The sequence below is a fragment of the Myodes glareolus genome, chromosome 2, assembly GCF_982192425.1.
Source record: "Myodes glareolus chromosome 2, mMyoGla1.1, whole genome shotgun sequence".
NCBI lineage: Eukaryota > Metazoa > Chordata > Mammalia > Rodentia > Cricetidae > Myodes > Myodes glareolus.
The window spans coordinates 104,142,409-104,164,078 of record NC_142027.1 but is presented as its reverse complement, the minus strand read 5'-3'; the positions used below and the strand labels follow the sequence as shown (position 1 = coordinate 104,164,078).

Genomic DNA, 21,670 nt, shown 5'->3' with positions numbered 1-21,670 from the left:
CCCTGTTCTGGGCATATGGGCTGTAGTGCACTTGCTGAAACCTTCCAGTTCCCTGTGGCCCTGTTCTGGGCATATGGGCTGTAGGGCACTTTCTGAAACCTTCCAGCTCCCTGTGGCCCTGTTCTGGGTATATGGAATGTAGGGCACTTTCTGAAACCTCCCAGCTCCTGCCACACAGCAGCAGTGTCATATGTCTTGCAAACCTTCCTTTGCAGAGCTGGTGTGAGGCTGAAAGAAGAGTCCAGAAGACAGTATGCCTTGGAGAGTCAGGCATTTATGACTGAACTGGCAGCCTCACACTGCTGGGCACTGTCAGCCAGAATTTCGGATGAGGAAGGTCAAAGGTCCCTTTGCTGATGAGCTCAGTTCAAGACTTAGGGAGGTGACTCTGTATATCGGTGCTGTGTAAGTAAGGGGATCTGAGTTTGGATCTTCAGCATCCGTGTACATACTCAGAAAATGTGGTAGCCAGCTTATAATTCCAGCACTCAGAAAGCAGAGACAAGCAACCTGGCTAGCTAGCTAGACTGCCCTTATCCACGCGCTCTAGATTCAATTGAGAGACCCTACCTCACTGAATAAAGTTGAAGAGCAAATGAAGAAGACTCCAAAGTCAGCCTTGGGTCTCTATACACACACATGCAAGCCCACATGTGCATTGACATACACAGGGACAAGCATACACACATGGACATCACACAAACACTCATGCAAAAAAAATAAATTAATTAAAGATGCTCCATTTGGCCAAGAGGGCCCAGAGGCAATGCACCAGTGGACAGACCATTGCACATTTTAAATGACGGCAAGCATTAGTTAGTGAGAGATAGATGCTCGCCACCCTGATACCCCTGAGGCCTAGTCCAGGTTGAACATGCAGGGTCTGTCACTACAGAGGGAGAAACAGATGGAATGAGAGAGGCAGAGTGACAGATGAGCAAGGGCAGAAAGGATCTGGGCAGCCCACTAACCTTGAAACTCAGATGCTTGCTTCATGCTGATGGGGGATTTGGCTCTCTGCAGCTGAAAGAGAGGGGAGGAGAAGACCCAAGACAAAAGACACAAATCAAACAAGGCCCTAGACACACGTTACTGCAGCTAAGAGAAAAATAAAACACGCTGCCTGATCCACAGCTGCTTGGCCCATACGTGTGATGCCAATCTCCTGCAGCTGGGAGAAGACCTGGCCTGTCCCCCTTGGGGCCTGGATTAGTCAACTGGTCCAGATGAACCTCCTCTAAGGGAATCCCTGAAGAGGAATCTAAAATACTGAGGCTCAGGAGCACTATATACCAAGATGACACACATGTAGGGGACATCCATGAGAGGCTGGGCTCCAGGGAAGATGTCTGCCATCTTTGGTCACATGTGCTACCCACTCCCATGAGCATAGAGAGGCAGGGATAATTAGGTTCTGATGAGGTGGATCTTATCCATGCAACTACACTTCTACCTATTTACTATCCACTCACTTATCAATGCATCATCCATCCATGCAGGGAAATATTTATTCATTGACATATCTACTCATCATTAATCCATCTATCCATCCATCCATCCATCCATCCACCTATCCTTTATCTATCCATGTAACTACCCATTCATTTACATAGCCATTCATCATCCATCCATCTATCCACCCATTCATCCATTATCCATGTAACTATCTACCCATTAGTCTACCATTCACCCATTTATCAATGTACCATCAATCTATGAAACCACCCACCTATCCATCCGTCCATCCATCCATCCATTACTCTATTATCCATCCATGTAACCATCTATCCTTCATTCTTCTACTCACTAATTCATCTACCCACCCATCAACCCATCATCTATTCATCCATCATTCATCCACATAACAATATACCCATCCATCCACATAGCCACACATGCACACTTCTATACCCCATCTATTCATCCATCCATTGTCCACCTGTGTAATGATCCATTCATTCACATATCCACTCGTCATCCATTCACCCCCAACAATCCATCCACCCATTCACCAATCTACCATTTATCCATGTAACTATCCAAGCACCCATCCTCCCATCCACCAACACAGCCATCATTCCATCTATCCATGTAATCATTTCATCCATCAGTCCATCCATTCACCCACTCACCCATCCATCAGTCCACCATCCATTCTTGTAACCATCTATCCATCTGCCCAGGCAGCCATCATCCACCATCCTATCCATCCATGTAGCCAACCATCATTAATCCATCCATTATCCACCCATGTAATTATCCATTCATCCATCATTCATTCATTCTTCCATCTATTCAGCCCTTCATCCTCCTACCTTCACAGCAGTCCATGCATACATGTATTCATCCATCAATGTAACCACCCATCCATTCTCCCATTCACCTGACCACTGACTCATGAACTCTCTCAAAATCAGCCACAAGCCATGAGTCTCCATGGGCACCAATTAAAGTGGTAGACAGTGTTTCTGCTGTGGCATCAGCTGCCGACGTGGGGCCTGGGAAAGGAATCTGAAGACAGTTTTACACACTTGCTTTCGAAACACATGAACATCATAAGCAGGAATGATTTCTGTCCAGAGCAATAACAGGTCAAGATACAACCAAGCAGAGTCAGGTGCCATCTCTACCTGCATAGGGCTCCGATGCCACCATTTGCCTCCCACCCTTGTTCCCTGGTACCTGGATGCCCTTTAGGTTCATCCGGCGCCGGGGTGGGTGGTACGGTAGAAAGTATTTGCTGTCTTCGGGAGATTCTTCTGAGGTTGAAGAATCATCAGCTTCTTGGCCATTGGTCCTGAGGCTGGTGTCTCCAAGGTTCTGGGAGATGATGGTGGCAGGGAGGTGTCTAGGTAGACTCTGTGGCAGAGGGATGAGCATGAGGGAGAGCTGGCAATAGGCACAAGGCGGATTGGCCAACAGGCTATTTTTCCCTTGGATACCCAAGCTTGACACTCAGTCTGGGCTGTTCTTTTTCTGACTCCCCGAATGTCCACCTGGATGCCATGGCTTGTCAGCACACCTTGATTTGGGTCTGTCCCTTCTTGCTACCTCTCCTGCTTCCCAGGAGGTGTGCATATGTATACGGAGGCCAGAGGACAACCTTTAGAGTCATGACTGATGCCATCACCTTTTGTTTTTGAGGCAGAGTCTCTCACCAGGCCTGGAACTCACACGATAGTACAGAGTGGCTGGCCAGTGCGGTCCAGGGATGTGAGTGTCTCACCTTCCCAGTGCTGGGATTGCAGGTAGGTGCCACCATGCTTGTCTTTTTGCTTTTTAAAATATACTAAAGATTGAACTCAGCTCCTCATGCCTGTCTGGGAAGCAATTTGCCCACAGGGCTATCTTCCCAGCTTGAGATGTGGCATTTTTATGGGATTGTGCAGCCTCTGCCCAGGACAGAGTCTGGGAGACCCTCAGCTACTGCAATCACATCACCCGAAGGGATGGCAGCAGTGTGTCATTTTTCCAGGTGTCACGGAGGCTCCTGGGAGATGCAGTTCTGCACCCACCTCACTGTCTGTTAATGAGTTTTCACCCATGGGTACAGTGACTTTAATAAGCACAGGGTATCTTAATCATGATGACCTTCCACATTATCAGACAGCGCCAAGGGAAGGCCACTGCCGGCTGTGGTCCACAGACAGCCATGCCAACTTGGAAAAGTGATCTGAGTCACTCAGCTAGGAGGTGGCCAACCCAAATGTCACTGAAACTTCAAGGGTGCTTGTTTTGTCCTCCCTGGGACTGTGTGGGTCTTAGGGATGGAACTGAGGTCGCCAGACATGGTGACAAACACCATTACCTACTGAGCCATTTCACAGACTCTTTAACTTTGAAATGAGTGGCTCCCACCCAATTCTGTGCACATGCCTTAGTGCATGCATGTGCACATGTGCAATGCACACACACACACACATATACATGCACACACACACATACACACAGATGGGTCAGAGGGCAGGGGACACAAGACACAATGATGATGGTGTGAGATGGGGTTGCCCTGGTCAGCCATCAACAGGGATCTGAAGGACACCGACTGTGGGTATGGACACGTGGCTGGCTAAGCCTACCTGGTCGAGACTGCCGCTGTCCTTGGACAGGCGCCGGAGCTTGCTCTCTAGGTTGACAATGCAGGCCTCCCTCCGCACCATCTCAATTCTCATCTCATCGTTCTTCTCCTCCAGCTCACGGATCTGCTTCCGGTACTTGTCCTTCTCAATTAAGCACTGTGAGTACTGGGTCTGTGCCTCATCTCGGGAGTGGAAGGCCTGCCAGGAAGAGCCATGTGCTCACCACAAGTGAACTAAAGTGTGGTCAGAGGTGTGCATTACCTCCCGTTCAGACGTCAAGCAAAGGGACCCTGTGTATTTCTCTTCCTCTCCCCGAGAGATATTATAGATTGAACCTAGGGTCGTGTGTATACTAAGTATGTGCTCTACCACTGAGCCACACCCAAGCCCCTCACTAGGGGATTCTAGGCAGGTGCTCTACCACTGAGTCACACCCCAGCTCCTCACTAGGGGATTCTAGGCAGGTGCTCTACCACTGAGCCACACCCCAGCCCCTCACTGGGGGATTCTAGGCAGGTGCTCTACCATTGAGCCACACCCCAGCCCTCACTGGGGGATTCTAGACAGGTACTCTACCACTGAGCCACACCCCAGCCCTCACTGGGGGATTCTAGACAGGTGCTCTACCACTGAGCCACACCCCAGCCCTCACTGGGGGATTCTAGGCAGTTTCACCATATGCAGCGTGGCACTGTACCTGGTCACGCTCTCGCTCTACCTCCTCCAGCTGCAGCATGACTGTGTTCATGCGGTGCTTGTACATTTCACAGTCCTTCCCCAGGGTTGAGCATTTGAGCTCCAGGTCTTCCTTCTCCTCCAGGTACTGCCCAGAACAGGAGAGAGCAATGTAGACAAAGCCATCAATAGGTTAAGGAGAGACGCTCTCTCTGTGTGTGTATGTGTGTGTGCACGTGCATATGGTGTATGTCTGTGGTGTGTGTGTGTGGTGTGCATATGTGGTGTGTGTGTGTGTAGTGTGCAAGTGGTATGTGTATGTTGTGTGTGTGTGGTGTATGTATGTGGTATGTATGGGTGCTGTGTGTGTGGTATACAAGTGGTATGTGTATGTTGTGTGTGTGTGTGGTGTGTATGAGTGTGTAGTGTTTGTGGTGTTTGTGGTATGGATGTGTATGCATGCACATGCACGCAAATCTATGTGTGCACATGGGGGTGCACATAGCCAGAGGCCAACATCAAGTTATCTTTTCCTTATTGCTCTTGAGACAGGGTCTCGCACTGACCCTGGAGCTCACTGATAGGGCAAGGATGGCTGGTCAGCCAGCCCCAGGCATCCTCTGATCTCCACCTCCCAAGGATGTCATCTGTCTGGCTTAAAAAAAAAATTGGATTCCAGGAATCTAAATCCTTATTCTTGCACTTTACAGTCTGAGTCATTTCCCCAGTCAATGACTACTTGCTTAGTGCCTGCAGTTGGCTTATCCCCTCCCAGAGTCGGTGTGCTAATTTGGTCTTGATTGCCAGTTATCTGATCAAAAGGGACTATAGGAGGGGGCTGGCCAATCACCAGTGTATTGTTGAGGGATGGACCATGGAGACACATCCTTGGTGGCTGCTTGGACACTCATCATTTACAAACCACAATGGGGCTGGATGCTGGCATGTGGGGATGCTAGGATGTTGGGATAGCAATTCAGACCAGGGTTTGATATCAGAGATTCCTTTTAACAGGTATCCATGCACCCTACTGGGGAAGCACCCGACTGGCTGCAATCCTGAGTCTATGGTACTCCCACCTTGTCCCGCAGCTCCTCTGCCTGGCGGACTTCCTCCTGCAGGTTGTAAATTTTGTTGACCAGTTCCTGCCGGTCCTCTAGCGCCTCCTTCCGGTCATGCTCCAGGATGTCCAAGATGGCCTTGTCTGAGTCAGGTAGACTGCGCTTGCCAGCCTGGGTGGCATTGAGGATGGAGGTGAGGAGAGAAGGAGGAAGACAAAAGGGCGAGCCCCAGGCAGGCCCAAGACAGCAGATTTTGTGGTGGGAAAGCAGATGCACCAGGGAATTGTCCTGGGTCTTTCAGCAGTTTATTATCATTTTTTAAAAAGTTTATTACCTGTAAAGGAGCAGGGAGTCTGGAACCCATTGTTCCCTCCCATTTCTTACTGGAGCCTAGAGAAGCATCTGTAGCCCCTTGAGATACTTCAGAGGGGACAAAAAAGGGGACACCTCTGTATTCAGCTATTCCCCTGAAATATCAGCTAACCAAATCCTGCTAATCTGGGACTTGGTCTCTGCTCCAAGAGCCCTGAGCCCCAGGAAGTTGTAGGGGATTGTTCTAGAAGGATGGAGATGTGTTTTTTTCCCTTGCAGATATATTTTAGAGTACTGACCCCCAATGATATCTCCTTCTGTACCCACACATTTCTGAGGTGACAAATGTGGGAGGCCCTTGAGGTTGGAGCACAGGAAATCACATTCAGGAGAGTGTCCAGGGATCTCTAAGGTTTCCTGAATGTTCTCTTGTTCCAGAACTGGGGCATTGGTTTCCATGTGGATGATATTCTCATTTGTCATTTTTTCCCCTGTAAGTATTATCACCCATAACATGGGTTGAGATTGGAGTTCAGTGATAGACTTTGCCTAGAATGTTCAAGGCACTGCCAACAGTCCTGGGGAGTGAACCCAGGGCACTGGATGTTTGAGTCAGAGACTCTACCACTGAGCCATGAGCCCAACCCCTCACTGGGGGATTCTAGCCAGAGGCTCTACCACTGAGTCACACCCTCAGCCCCTCACTGGGGGATTCTAGGCAGGTGCTCTACCACTGAGCCACACTCCAGCCCCTCACTGGGGGGTTTTAGGCAGGTGCTCTACCACTGAGCCACACCCCAGTCCCTCACTGGGGGGTTCTAGGCAGATGCTCTACCACTGAACTATATCATCATCATCATCCCTCTTTAAACTTTTTAAATTTTAGATATTTCATTAAATTGCCCTGCTTGTCTTTAAACCCACTCTATTGTCCTAGGGAGGCCTCAATCATGCAATAATCTAGCCTCAGCCTCCCAAGCAGCAGGGATGATAGATCTGCACCACTAGGCCAGACAAAACAAAAACAAAAACAAAAACAACAATAAAAACTCCAAAATAGACAAAGAAAAACCTACCTGTTTTCTACAAAAACCTTGAAACTTCAAACCCCAAAAGCAACCAAACAAACAAACAAAAAAAACCTTTTATATAATGTCAAGCCTCTGCCAAGAGGGTTTCTAGTCACTCCTACTTTCCATCGGATAAATGTGCAGGTCCAAGGCTGACGAGCATTGGCTGTGACCCTGTAGCTAGTAAGCTGGGACTTGGTATTCATCCTCTAGCAGGTGCACAACCCTGCCCCGCCCACCCTGCCCGCCTCCCCCTCACCTACATAAGGATGCTGCTTCTCACCTGGATGATGGACTGCAGCTCCTGGATCTTGGTCTTCAGCATCTCGTTCTCCCGCTCCAGTTCCAGGACCTGCTCCTTCTTGGGCCGGTTCTCAATGTCATTCTTGAGCTTCAGGGACTGATTTCTCTCCAGCTTACATTCCTCCTCCATCTTGTTCAATCGATGCTTGAGTTGGTCAATCTGAAAATACCCATGTCAGCAGAGGTGAGGATGGCTGACAAGAGATGCTGGGAAGAAGGTGAGGGAATGGCTCGCCATCTGAGTGCTTGCCATCTGAGCATCAGGACCTGAGTTTGGATCCCTGGTGCCCACATCAAAACTAGGCATGGTGGTAAGTGCCTGTAATCCAAGTGCTGGGAAGGTAGAAACAGGCAGATCCCTGGGCTCACTGGCTGGCCAGCCTACTAGGTGAGATGCAGGACAGTGAGCCCCCACCTCACAATACCAGGTGAGTGGTGCCTGAGAAAAGATGGCTGAAGTTGTCCTGTGGTCTTCACACTCACAGATCCATACTTGCATATGAATTCCCTAACACATGCAACTTTCCTCAGTATCTATACATCTGTCTATCCATCCATCCTTCCGTCTGTCCATCTGTCCATCCATCCATTCACTGTCCTTCCATCTGTCCATCCATCATCCATCTATCCATCCATCCACCTCCCCTCCCTCTGTCCGTTCATCTGTCCGTCCATCCATCCATCCATCCATCTCTCCGTCCATCGTCCCTCCCTCCCTCCCTCCCTCCCTCCTTCCCTCCCTCCCTCCCTTCATCCATCCATCCATCCATCCATATGTATATCCATCAATCTGTACATCTGTCTGTCCGTCCATCCACCCATCCATCCACCCACCCACCCACCCATCCATCCATCTTTTGGAGCATAGTTCAAAATAAAGTTCTAATAAAGATACTTCTAAGTCTCCACTACAGGCTGGTGTTTTTCCAAATCCCACATAAACAGCCCAGAGGCCTCCTTTTCTTGATCCTTGTAAAACAATTCCTATTCAGCATCATTAAAGTTCAGCCCAAGGAAGTGTTCTCAGGCTGGGTCCAGACTTCAGTCCCACACATGTGTGAGACTCACTCTGCTAAAGACTGATGGTGTTATCTCAGCAATCCTAGAGCATAGATACCATTTCCCTTATCATCTTGTGCAAATGAGAAAAAGCCAAGGAACAAACAAATCAGCAAACAACCCCCAATCCCTAAAGCCACAGCCAATAAGGCCATAAAATCTGAAGTGAAAACCTGAATTCTGGAAGATAGAATGTTCTAAAAAAATTTACTTATTTTATGGGCATGAGTGTTTTGTTTGCATGTGTGTCTGCACCACGTATGTGCCTGGTGCTCACGAAGGCCAGATGAGGGCATCAGACATCCTTGAAACTGGAGTTCCAGATGGCTGCAAGCTGCCAAGTGGGTGCTGGGAACTGAACCTAGGTCCTCTGGAAGAGCATCACACGCTCTTAACCACTAAGCCATCTCTACAGCCCTCCCTTATTTTCCTAGGCATGGTCTTGTTGTGTAACCAGGCTGGACTCCAACTTGCTATATAGCTAGCACTGGCCTTGAACTTATGATTCTCTTGCCTCATCCTTCCTAGTGTTGAGAGTATAAACATGCACCCTCCATGCCCAGCTTCATGCTCTTAACTGAAACGAAAACTCAATCCACCTGAATCTCCACAGCCTGTTTACTGACCAGTCTACTTCATTAAATTGAACGTGACCCAAGCAGAACTCAGGTTATTTATCCCCACGTCCCCCTGCAGTGCTTAGCATAGTGTCTTACTCATGGCAGGTGCTTAATAAATATCTCGAGAATCGGCTTCCCACCAGGCAGCCAAAGCAAGCCTCCTGAGAGGTAAATCAGTTGTCACATCCCAGCTCGCAATCCGTCAGTGGCTTCCTGTCACTGGGAGGATAAATCCCAGAGTTCTTGCCATGCCCCTGTGATCTGAACCCACACCACATCTCCGCCTCCTTTTGTGCCCTTTGCTCTTTGGACTCCAGGCTCACTGTTTCTGCAGCCATTTAAGAAGACAGAAAGAGCCAAGAGGACCCTCTGCTTGGTCTCCATCCCCATTTCTGTCTGTCCCTGACTTGCATGCCTTACTTTCTTACTCCCTTATTTTTGCAAAAAATATTTATTACATGTATTAATTATGCATGACAATGGGTTTTATTCTGACATTTTCATGCATGTATACCCTTTATTATTTATTTATTTGTTTTTTTATCATATTCACCCTATTAATCTCTTTTGTCCCCTCCCACTCTGCCTGATCCTCTTTCTCTTCCCAACTAGTCCCCCCCCCCCTTTTAGGGGACCCAGTGATTTTCATTAGAGTTACTTTATAGGGGCAGAGTGAGGGGCTATTGACAGGAATATGGACACCTTACCACTGGTTACACTACTGAAGGAAATAGCTCCCCCTTCTTCAGTAGCCATGGACTGTTTATAGCTCCTTAGGGCGGACTAGGGGATCATGGACCCTCCTCCCTTCCCTGGCAAGGTGCTGATGGGCTCAATCTTGTGCATGTAATCACAGCTACTGGGAGTTCAAGAGTAATGGCCAGGTAATGTCAGACAGTGTTCCGCAACACTCCACCCTCTTGGGCTCTTCTATTCTTCCCGTTTCATTTCTCCTGGTGGTGCTTCCTGCACCTTTAGGGGAGTGATAACCAGCATCCCTCACTGTCTCCCCATTCTTCATCCTCCTTTTTACGTTTAGGCAGGGTTTTACTCTCTTGTTATATAGCACGGGCTGAGATGGCAGGGAGACTTTTGATTCTCATGCCTCAGCTTCCCGAGCACTGGGATTACAGGTGTAAACTTCCATGCATGGCTTTATCCTCTATTCTTGATACCTCCCAAACAATCAGGTGGATAATTCTGGAGTTCCATGGAGGCATCTTATTTTTAGGGTTTGTATACTTGGAGCACAGGTAGGAATATGGTAGGGATCAATAAAACAAGGGGAAGATGAGAATACAGTAGTAGAATTCTGTAATCCCAGAATGTATGAGGCTGGGACAGGAGGATTGTGGGTTCAAGGCCAGACTGGGCTGCATAGTAAAACCCTCTCTCAGGAAAACAAAACAAAACAAAACAAAACAAAAAAACCAAAAAAAAAAAAAACCAAACAGACAAAGAAAAAATTGAAATGAAGCAAATCTCTTTCCTCTTCTCCACTTAGGGGACAAATTCATTAAACAAATCAACCATTTGGCTGACCCCGACCCGCCCTGATAAACATACTGATTATCTCATGTGCCAGCAAGCATGCTGAGCTCTGTGAATACAGGCCCTCAGGAGTTTACACCTGCCTGACAGGTGCTCTCATCTTCTCTAAGTTTTGTGAGCACTACAATATGTACCCTGGGTCTCCTGGGTCCCCTCACACACCTTCAGCCCCGAGTCTCCAAGTCTCTCCCTCTTTCCTGGCGCTGGTTCTGTGTACACGAGTTTGCACACGTGGATCTAGGTTTTCTACTTTCCCTTGAGCCTTTATGCACGAGCCTGAAGCTATTCAGGGTGTATACAGGCCCATCACCCTCTGACCACCATGCATGTGTCTGCACATTGGCAGAGTGTATCTAGGCGGATGACTAAGCCGCTAAGGGCTATTGACTTGAAATACACTGGTGCGCTGTGGCTCTAGAGCCTGAGAGCCCATACCTCCCCCGCCCCGCCCCGCTCCGCCCATATCCCCTCTCTTGTCTGGGGCACAAAGCTGGGGGAGGGCTGTGTGGCACGTCTGCATTTACCCCTTTAGGGATCTTGAGTGTCCGGGACATTTCTTTCCCCTTCCCTCAGGTCAGCCTGAACCCAGGTACCCCACCTCGAGCTGGAGGTCGCGGCTCCTCATCACCGCCATGTTTTTCTCCTCACTGAGCTGGGCGTAGCGCATGGCTATGTTGTAGTTGTCATCCTTGACCTTGACCAGCTCGTCATTGTAGCTGTCCCGCTCCTCCTTCATCTTGTAGTACCGCTCCTGGAAGGTCAGCAGCTCCACACGCGTCAGGGTCAGCTGCTTCTTCTCGTCCTCCAGCTGCCGGGACTTGGCCAGCAGCTCGCAGCGCTGAAGGTCCTTGGCTTTCACCTGCTGCTGCAGTTTGATGACCTCGTTCATCAGGAAGTGCGTGAGGCCCTCATGGCCCTCCTCCACTGTGGAGAGGGGTATCCAGTCAGGCCTGAGCATGGGGCAGGAACGGGGGCATTTATTCACACATACACTCACTGTGATGGACTGGATCTAGAATCACCTAAAAGGCAAACCTCTAGGCATGCCTGTGAGGAATAATCTAGATGAGGTTAACTAAGGTGTCAAGACCTGCCCTAACTGGGGGCCACACCGTCCCCTAGACTGGGATTCTGGACTGAATAAAAAGCAGAAAGCCAGCTGGGCACCAGCATCCATCTCTCTCTCCTTCCTGACTGTGGATGCCATGTGATTGGCTGCTTCACGCTCCTGCCACCATGCCCGCCCCACTACGATGGACTTCCTTCTTTAAATTGCTTTAGTATTTTGCTACAGGAACAAGAAAAACCACTAATATACTGCCAACATTTTATTTATTTGTTGTAATGCTGTGGACCGAACTAGACCACTGAGTTATAACTCCAGCGTTGCTGAGTTGTCCAGGCTGGCCTTCAACTTGAATTTGCCTATCTCAGCCTTCTAAGTATCTGGGATTATAAGCCTGTGCTACCAGGTTTGGATAGCAGTTCTTACTAAGCTTTTACTTCCTGCTAGACAGTGGGGGTTCAAGGTGAGCTAAACAGGCCTTGGTTGTAGCAGACCTTACTGCATAGTAAGAAAGACAGATGCTTAAAAAAAATCAAATGATGATGACCATATAAGCATGAGGATTCCACACAGTATAGGGACACCGATCACCAGAGTGTCATGGCGGGAGGCAGGGGTTGAGTTTTGGAGGGGCAGAGGAAAAATTTTGGAAAGAGAGGGAGGGAAGGAGGAAGAGAGAGGGAGAGGAGGGGCAGAGAATATGCTGGATGAACCGGAGCATGCAATGTGGAGAGAACTTGTGGTCACATTAAAGCCTGTGTCTTGGGTCTGAGCTGGCAAAGGTGATGGCAGGAGAACTGGGGGACCACCACAGCAGGTCTTGGATGGGTAAAGGTTGCTGGGATTTTGGGGTCTGGACACGAGGCAGCAAGTAAACCAATTCAAGGTCTCGTAGGAAAGATGATTCTGAGGAGAGCATGAACTGGTGCCATGACTCTAGCACCGTTTGGGGGGTGGTTAATGAGCACCCAGTTCTCTTAGGCCTTATCTTGTGTCATCAGTTAAAGTAAGTGATGGGCAGCCCAAGAGTCCAGCTTGTCACTGTCCCTCAGAGGGACACATACACACACACACACACACACACACACACACATACACACTCCTACTAGGATTCCCAAGCCCCTGGTGAGCAAAGTCACTTACCCACAATGGTGGAGAATCTCCGGGTGGGCTCCTTTCCAGTCACCAGCTTGTAAAGTTCCGGGTAGTAAAACTCTAGACTCTCCAGGAAGACCACGTAGCCCCTTTGTCCCTTGGTGTGAAGAATGTCCAACAACCGACCTTGGGGGGAAGGTCAGTTCAAACTGTGAGAACGTATTTAATTGGAGACTAGTCTAAACTTTAAATCCTTCACAGCTCTAAGAAGACAGTCTTATCATTTCTCTCTCTGTGTCTCTCTGTATCTCTGTGTCTCTTTCTGTGTCTCTGTCTCTGTCTCTCTCTGCGTGCGTGTGCGCATGCACACGTGTGCATACATGTGAGTGAAGAACCTGAGTGCTAGCTCTTGCCTTTCACCTTACTTGAGACAGTCTCTTGTTGGCCCCTGAGAATTTCAGGCTAGCTGGTCTGTAGTTTCCAGAGATTCTCCTGTATCCATCTCCATCTCCTTGAAGAAAACTGACTCTCTCTCTCCCAGAAAACACCAACTGCCAACAGCTCTCCAGCTCGGGGTGAGACGTAATGAGACCCTCTCTTACCTAGACTGGTATTTTGCCTGATTTTATCTTGTGCAGGTCTTGTATATGCAGTCATAGCTACTGTGAATTTGTGTGCAATGGTCCTGTCATGTCTGACAAATACTGTTTTTTTTCTTTCAGACATCTACTACCTTTGGCTCTTACATTCTTTCTGCTCCCTCTTTCTCAATGATCCCCGAGCCTTGGTGTGTGTGTGTGTGTGTGTGTGTGTGTGTGTGTGTGTGTGTGTGTGATATAAATGTCCTATAAAGAAGAATTTAAATGGTGTTACCAGATATCGGGGAAGGGGAGCAATGACTCTTTCGCAGACACCCTCTTTGGATTCAGTGCCTTTTGCTGACCTACAGTGTGCCGAACAGGCTAGACTGACTGACTAGTGAGCCCCAGCCTCTCTCCGCCTCCCCAACACTAGGAATAAAGCATGACCCACTACCTAAAGTCTTATCACATTCTCATTCCCGAGTTATAGCATGGAGTCTGGACAATGCAAACCAAAGAGCCAGGCCTTTGGGAGAGTCCACGAGTGTTCAGAGTGTCAATAAATTGATAAAATCTGGATAGATGGCTACATTGCCAGAGAGAATCATAAACCAGCAGTTTCAAAGATATTCCCAATCTAGTAGAGCTATAAACCACAAAGGGTTTGGGGATGTAGCTCAGTGGTTGAGCAATTAGCTTGTACACGCAAGACCTTGGGTTTGATCTCCTAGTACCACAAAAAGACCAAACCAAATCCACCAAGTAGAACAATAAAGCTAAACATGCAGGCACCAGTTCTCCCGCGATTGTGAAGGTTGGGAGTTTATGGCATACCAATCGCCTGTACCCCAGGATTCAGAGCAGGAAGACAAAGATTTGCATGCTATGGTTTGAACATGAAATGTCTTCCAAAGGCTTGCACGTTTGAACATTTGGTTCCCAACTAGTGGCTGTTTGGGACCATTGTGGAACCTTTAGGAGCTGGAGTCTTGCTGGAGAAAGTCAGTCACTGGAGGAGGGTTTTGAGATTTTATAGCCCCACCCTATTTTCTGTTTATGCCTAGGTTCCTGCGTGTAGATGCAATGTGACCAGCCATGCTAGTCTGAGTAACCTCTAACTGTGAGACCAAACAACCCTTTCCCTCCTTTAAGTTGCCTCTTGCCAGATACTTTTTTACAGCGATGAGGAAGGTAGCTAATACATGGGAGAAGCTGGGAAAGTCATAGGCAAGGGGGAGGGGTCTGTTCTTTGGGGATCTGACACACCCTGGAGACATTTTTATGTAGAATCCTTCCACCAATTTCTAGCATCGTTCCTTCTTGCTGTGGTTTGGATTCTTTTTTTTTTCCTCCCAGAGGTTCATGTGTCAGGAGCTTGGTCCTGAATTCTAGAGAAGATATTTGGTGTGGGACCTTTAAGAGGTGGGGCCCAGCAGGGATCCTAGAGTCATTCAAGGCTGTGCTCCTGGAAAGTCTCTCTGGCCTGGTGATGGCATCTTTTTCTCATCCACGTGCCCCTGCTATCATATGACATGAATAAGAGGTCTTTCACCAGAGCTGCGCTGAAGCTGTGCTAAACACACTTTTTTCCCTTTATAAACTATCCTGCTTCAAGTTTTTGTTATATCAAAACACTACTTATTTCTCTTACTGTTTATACTTCGTGGTCTTTCTTTAAACATTTTCAGCTATCAAGTCCCTCGAGGTTCCTAACACTCCCCAGTTTCCCTCGGACAAAAAGGATCGGTTTCACTGTGTGTCGGCCTTGGCTGTTTGGTTGAAGCTGCCTGGAGCACTGTGTTGAAAAGGACTCCAAAGTGGCATCCAAGCTCAGTGGGAAGGCGTGCTGTGCTTAATTAAGGCTGGCTTCCATGGATACAAGAGGCAGGGGAAGCATGCCGGCCGCTTGTCATCAGCCCTGCTGTGGGATGGGGATTTCCAAACCCTTCCGACTGTGATCCACAGAAAGGAAAACATTGTGTAGTGTGACCCAGTGCCCAGCCCAGAGATGCACACGCAAGCATGGGTACAAGAAAAAGCACATTAAAGTTGAGCAAGTCTTAGGAACCATTAGAAAGCCTGTGGATTTCGTCTCAGAAGAGTATATTATATATATTTTTGTGGTGCTGGCGATGGAAACCTGGGCCTTGTGCATGCTAGGCACACACTCTACCATTGATTGGACCACACCCTCAGCCTCTCACTGGGGGATTCTAGGCCGGTGATCAACCACATAGCTGCATCTCCCAGCAAAATAGCATTTTAAAACAAGCATTACGTACACCAGCCCACAGAGGAACCCAATTATAGTAAAACACAAAGCTCACATATTAAACAAATTTTTGATTTGGTACTAAATGACTTTCTTTATTAATGCATTAAACGGCAAGTTCTCTTGACAGGTTTAATAACTGCCGTGAGGTCTACGCAGGGGTGAGTGAAACCAGCATGCGAGGGCACCTGCGGAGCTGTGATGTGGTCCAGACCTCGCTGTTGTTTTTACTGTCGGCAGAGTCCCAGGTGTGACTAATCAGTGGCGTGATCTGTTGCCTGCCGACATGCATAAGGCAACGCTAAATGTCAGTGTAGGTTTGTAAAAGCAGAATGTGTACCCTCCCCTTCAGGTTCATTGATTCTGAGTTCCGCACCCATCACGCTTAGACAGGGCAGGGAGTGGTCTAGTCGTGTTGTTTCCTCCGGGTAGCAACACTCCAACCTGGAGGGAGGACCAGGCATGCTCTGGCAAGGAAGTGCCAAGGCTTGGGCATCGCGAAACGTGGATGATTCTCAAGGCCCCTCCCAGAGGTTTCCTATGCAGGGACAATGCTGGGGAGAGGAGACTCTTCAGTGGAGCTGCCTGTGAGTTATACAGGAAGCTCCAGGGACACAGCTTTGGAAAGTCTGTCATTGCGCTGGGGTAGAATGTCTGTGTTGAAGCTGCCAAGTCACCTACGCTCCTGTGAGGGACCCATCACTCAGGATCTTGTGGGGAGCCCCTCAACAAGTTTCTTGTGAGGAGACCCTCACACTGTAAGGACCCCTTTTCTTACAAAAGCAACCTCTCACCCATGCTCTTGCAAGAGACTCCCCTGCTCCATGCTCATTCCTCGAATGAACCCTTCACCTACATTTCTACAAGAACACCATCCATGCTCATGTAACTCTGGTGTGGGACAATTGTCTATATTCTGTCAATTATATTTTAAATAAATGCTGATTGGCCAGTAGCCAGGCAGGAAGTATAGGCAGGACAACCAGACAGGAAGTAAAGGCAGGTCAAGGAGAACAGGAGAATTCTGGGAAAAAGGAAGCAGATTCCACAGTCCTGGCCCCGCCACAGAAGAAGCAAGATGTGACTGCCTCACTGAAAAAGGTACCGAGCCATGTGGCTAACATAGACAAGAATAATGGGCTAATATAAGTTAGAAGAGTTAATAAGAAGCCTGAGCTAATGGACCAATCAGATTTATAACTAATGTAGACCTTTGTGTGATTTCTTTGGGACTTAACGATTGCGGGAACCGGGCAGGACAGAAAACTTAGTCAACATAACTCCTTACCCACACCCTTATAAGCAACCTTGATCAAGTAACTCCTTGGTTCCCTGAGACAGACTTGGGTGGAGTTGTGTTCTTGGTCTGTCATTGGTGTCTAGCTGGATTGAGCAGATATTCAAGCCTCACTAGGAAAAGTCAAGTAACACAACATCTCTGGACCCTAGAATGAAATTCCTCATCTGGAAGAGCCCCATCTTGATCCAGCTAAACAGGAAGCAATCCCTCGACTGGCCATGTGTGGCGCACTCATTTTCCTTCCTGCCGTTACCTGCCCGGTTGATCTTGGACGGGAGCATGGGTGCGTTGAGCACCTCGTCTTCATCTTGCTCATCGATGACTTTGCACTGGCGCAGGTAGGGGGTGAGCTTAGCAGGGTTGATGTAGCGGCTCAGCATGTGCCGGTTGCATTCCACATTCTCCCACAGGGCGTCCTCTTCATCCTTCAGTGTCTCCATGTAGTCATCCATAGCTGGCCCTCCTCCTGTGAGAAATAAACCCCAACAAGGTTAATAAAAAAGCCTCTATGGAACAATGCTATAAAACGCTCGGGAGTGATGGCTAGAATATATGGCCAGACTAAGAAAAAAAAAAGTACAGCAGAGAAAAGTGAGTCGGACATATTGCCTTTTATCTGAGGGAGAAGGGGATGGGGACATAAATACAAGTATAAATTTTCTTACACACTAAACACAAAACAATAGAAAGATGAGCTGTAACATTTTTAAAGGATGGTCTAGAAGGAGAGAGGGAAGGTTCTGCCATTGGGGTGTGCTCTTCCCATGCAGGCTTTATGTTACTAAGAATATGTCTTTCTCCAAACAATATTTATATAATACCACTTGTTTTCAAATTCCACCCAAACAATACCATGCTTGTCTGTATCTCTTTTGCTATTACTTTTTTTCTTCTACATTTTTTCCAGACTTATTTGGGTGGGTATATATAGATCTAATTAGTTCAGTTTTTTTTTTAAATGTAGCTCTTCTTAGATATAACTCAAACACTGTTAAATTGCTCATTTTAGTTTAATGACTTAAGATATTTATTTATTATTTATGCGTGCCCATAAGAGTTTATGTCTACTTTGTATGTGTAGATGCTCATGGAGGCCAGAAGAGGGTGTCAGAGTCCCTGGAACTGGAATTACAGGTGGTTGTGAGCTGCTGATTTTGGTATCAGAACTGAATCTGGGTCCTCTGCAAGAGCAGTAAGTGCCTTTAGTCACTACGCTCTGTCTCCCGCCTAAACGCCTTTTAAACACACCGTGGTGCTGTTCATTTTTCACAATGGCCTAATATTTTTAGAATATATTTGTATTTTCTAAAAGAAACCTTATACTTACTAGAGGTTATTCCTTTGAAGAAAATATTTTTTTTGATGATTATTTAGTTCTGTGGGTTTATGCATGCATGCATGGTGTATTGCACATGCATGTATGTGGGTATGTGCACTTGGGTACACAAATGAAAGTTGCAGAACATCAGGTGTCCTGATCATCTCTTCTTTACTCCTTTGAGATGGAGTCGCTCACTGGGCCTGAGGCAGGGTCTCTGACTGGTCCTGAGGCAGGGTCTTTCACTGGGCCTGGAACTGGTCTGGCATCCATCAAACCATAGTAATCCTCTTGTCTCTGCTCTGTGCACTGGAGTTAAAGGTGTGAGCATCCTGCCTGGCTTTTCACATGGTGTCAGGTTCTGAATTCAGGTCCTTGTGTTTATGCAACAATCACTCTCCACTGAGTTATCTCCCCAGCCCCAATTAGCAGCCACTTTTGATTTCTAAACTGTCCTCATCTGCAACCACAAACCTGCTTTCTGACTGTGGTTTTGCCTAGGCACAGATTCAAAATTTGCAACATTTTGTGCAGAGTTTCTTTCTCATACTATTTTCAAAGTTCTATCTTTTTAAAGCAAGTATCAATCTGCCCTCCCTCTCTCCCTCTCTTCCTTCCTCCCTGGCTCTCTCCCTTTCAAAACAGCTTTCTTTATTGAGCTATAATTCATGTGCCATGTGATTCATCTTTTTTAATGCATACAGTTCAATGGTTCACAAACTGTGTGACCGTCACCACAATCCATTGAAAACATTTTCATTATTTCAAAAAGAAACCCCAGCCATTCATCTCCCTCCAACACCTACATCTCCAGCTCCCGGCAGCAACTAATGTACTTTCTGTTTCCATGGCTTCCCAGTTTTGTTTCTCTGTCTGTGATAAATACCCTGACGAGACTTCAGCTTAGGGGAGAAAGGGTTTATGCTAGCTTAGGGTTCCAAGGCACAGTCCATCATTGCGGGGAAGACAAAGCGGGGAGTTGAAGCAGCTGGTCATATCACGTCCATAGTCGAGAGCAGAGAGATATAAATGCATGCACATGAGGGCTCAGCTCACTTTCTCTCTAAGGCAGCTCAAAACCCAAGTCCAGGGAATGGCTCTTCCCACAGAAGTTAACATGAACTACACACCTTGCCTCTAGACATGCCCAGGCCAAGGTGATCGAGACAATCCCTCATTGAGCCTCTATTGTCAGGTGATTCTACACTGGGTCAATAATTAAAGCCGTCAAATTTGCATTTTCTATGCAACAGAATCATAGGATTTCCAACTTTCTGTGATGTAGTTCTTTTGCTTCGGCTATCATATAGGCATTTCTTCCCAAAACTGTCAATCAAACCTGGGGGAGTCAAAGGAGGTTCTGACTTTGATCTCCAGAACCTGCATAAAAAACTGGGCATAGGGGCTGGAAAGATGGCTCAGGCGGTTAAGAGCATTGCCTGCTCTTCCAAAGGTCCTGAGTTCAATTCCCAGCAACCACATGGTGACTCACAACCATCTGTAATGAGGTCTGGTGTCCTTTTCTGGCCTGCAGGCATAAACACTGACAGAATATTGTATACATAATAAATAAATAAGTAAAAAGAAAAAAACTGGGCATAGTGGTGCACACTTGCGATCCCAGCTCTGAGGAGGCAAAGACAATGAATCCACAGGCTCACTGGACAGTCAATCTTGACTACTTAGTGAGTTCCATACCAGTGTGAGACCCTGCCTCAAAAAAATTCAAGGTGGACAGAACCTGAAGATGATTCTAGAGTCGTCCTATACACACAAGTGCGCCCCACACAGGTGAACATACACACACTGTCAAACGATTGTTCCTGGTGTTGGGTTGACAGTTTGGCTCTTTATGTACTGATGGATGTTTGAGTTCTTTCTACCTTCTTGAGTAATCTGATGACAGCGCCGCTCAAGACATGCATGAACAGGATTTTGTGTGGTTATATGTTTTTTATTCATTTGAGTAGATACATAGAACTGGAAACTCTAGACTGTATGGAAATACCATGATTTAAAAATACTTTGTGTATGTGAATGTGTGTGTGACATATGCACGTGTGTGGGTACCCCCCCACATACTTGTGGAGTCCAGAGGAGGATGTTGAGTATCCCGTTGTCACTTAATTCTCTACTGTTTTGAGACAGGATCTCTTACTGACCCTGGAGGCAGACTGGTGGTCAGCAAGGCCCAGTGACCTTGCTGTCTCACACCTGGTTTCCAATACTCATGTTGGGAATTTGAACTCAGGTTCCCATGTTTTCACAGCAAACACCCTTCTCCACTGAGGAAGGAATGTGGGTGCTTCATTTTGAGGGCCTGCCACAGTGTATTGCCAAACAAAGGGTGCCATTTCTCATTGGTGTTAGTGACCCCTGAGGATTCTGACCTCTCCACATTCTCGATAACGCCATTCTTGATAACGCCGACTCTCTCTCTCTCTCTCTCTCTCTCTCTCTCTCTCTCTCTCTCTCTCTCTCTCTGCCTTCTCTGTGATATCTGATCCCCCAGGGTTGGGAAACAGCATCTCACTGTGGTTTTGATTTGCATTTTCCTAGTGACTAATGGTGCGGAATGCCTTTTCACACGCGTGTTGGTCATTTGTGTAGAGAAATATCTACTCGGACCCTCAATCCACTCTAAGATTGGGTCTCTTTCTGTTTATCACTGACTTGCAGGGGTTCCTCAAGAACCCTGCGTGCAAGACTGTATTTCTCCTGGTCTATCAATTATCTTCTCTGTCTATAAGACTGTTCGGTGCACACGCTTTTAATTCTTTTGTAAAATTACAGGTTTTGTGTGTATGTACAGTGGGTGAGTGTGTACCAGGACATGCACAGGGAGGTCAGAGGACAACGTGGGGAAGTTGGTTCTATTTCCACCATGTGGTCCTTGAGATTGAACTCAGGTTGTCAGACATGGTGGCAGTGCCTTTACCTGCTGAGTTGCGTCTCTGGCCCATAACCTTTACGTTCTGATGTAGTCCGATTTGTTGAACATTTTCATTTTGTATTTCAGCATGTATAAAACAGCCTTTGTCTAACAGCAAATCAATGAAGACTATTTTTTGTTGCAGTTTTACATTTCAGCTTTTATATCAAGGCTTGTGATCCATCTCATTAAGTTTTGTTTAGGGTGTGAGGTAAGGACCTGGTCCTGCTCTTGTGATAAATACTCTGACAAATCAACATCAGGGGGAAAGGATTTGTTCTGGCTTGCACTTGGCGGGGATCATTCCATCATGGTGGGGAGGCATGGCGGGAGGAGCAGAGGCCAGCTGGTCATGTTACATCCGCAGTCAGGAGGG

At 47.4% G+C, this 21,670-nt stretch overlaps 1 protein-coding gene across 6 annotated transcripts in view; it reads right to left on the bottom strand.

Moving 5' to 3' along the window:
- Card11 (caspase recruitment domain family member 11) overlaps positions 1-21,670 on the bottom strand; it is a 127,157-nt gene that overhangs the window by 23,079 nt on the left and 82,408 nt on the right. For all 6 annotated transcript variants that reach the window (XM_087903327.1, XM_087903323.1, XM_087903326.1 and 3 more), the window contains 9 exons: positions 17,298-17,510; positions 12,940-13,077; positions 11,329-11,654; positions 7,481-7,660; positions 5,834-5,986; positions 4,777-4,902; positions 4,080-4,277; positions 2,683-2,859; positions 972-1,023 (listed from right to left, as the gene is read on the bottom strand). In XM_087903327.1, coding sequence (XP_087759453.1) covers positions 972-1,023; positions 2,683-2,859; positions 4,080-4,277; positions 4,777-4,902; positions 5,834-5,986; positions 7,481-7,660; positions 11,329-11,654; positions 12,940-13,077; positions 17,298-17,510 — 1,563 coding nt within the window. The remainder of the gene's footprint in view (positions 1-971; positions 1,024-2,682; positions 2,860-4,079; positions 4,278-4,776; positions 4,903-5,833; positions 5,987-7,480; positions 7,661-11,328; positions 11,655-12,939; positions 13,078-17,297; positions 17,511-21,670) is intronic.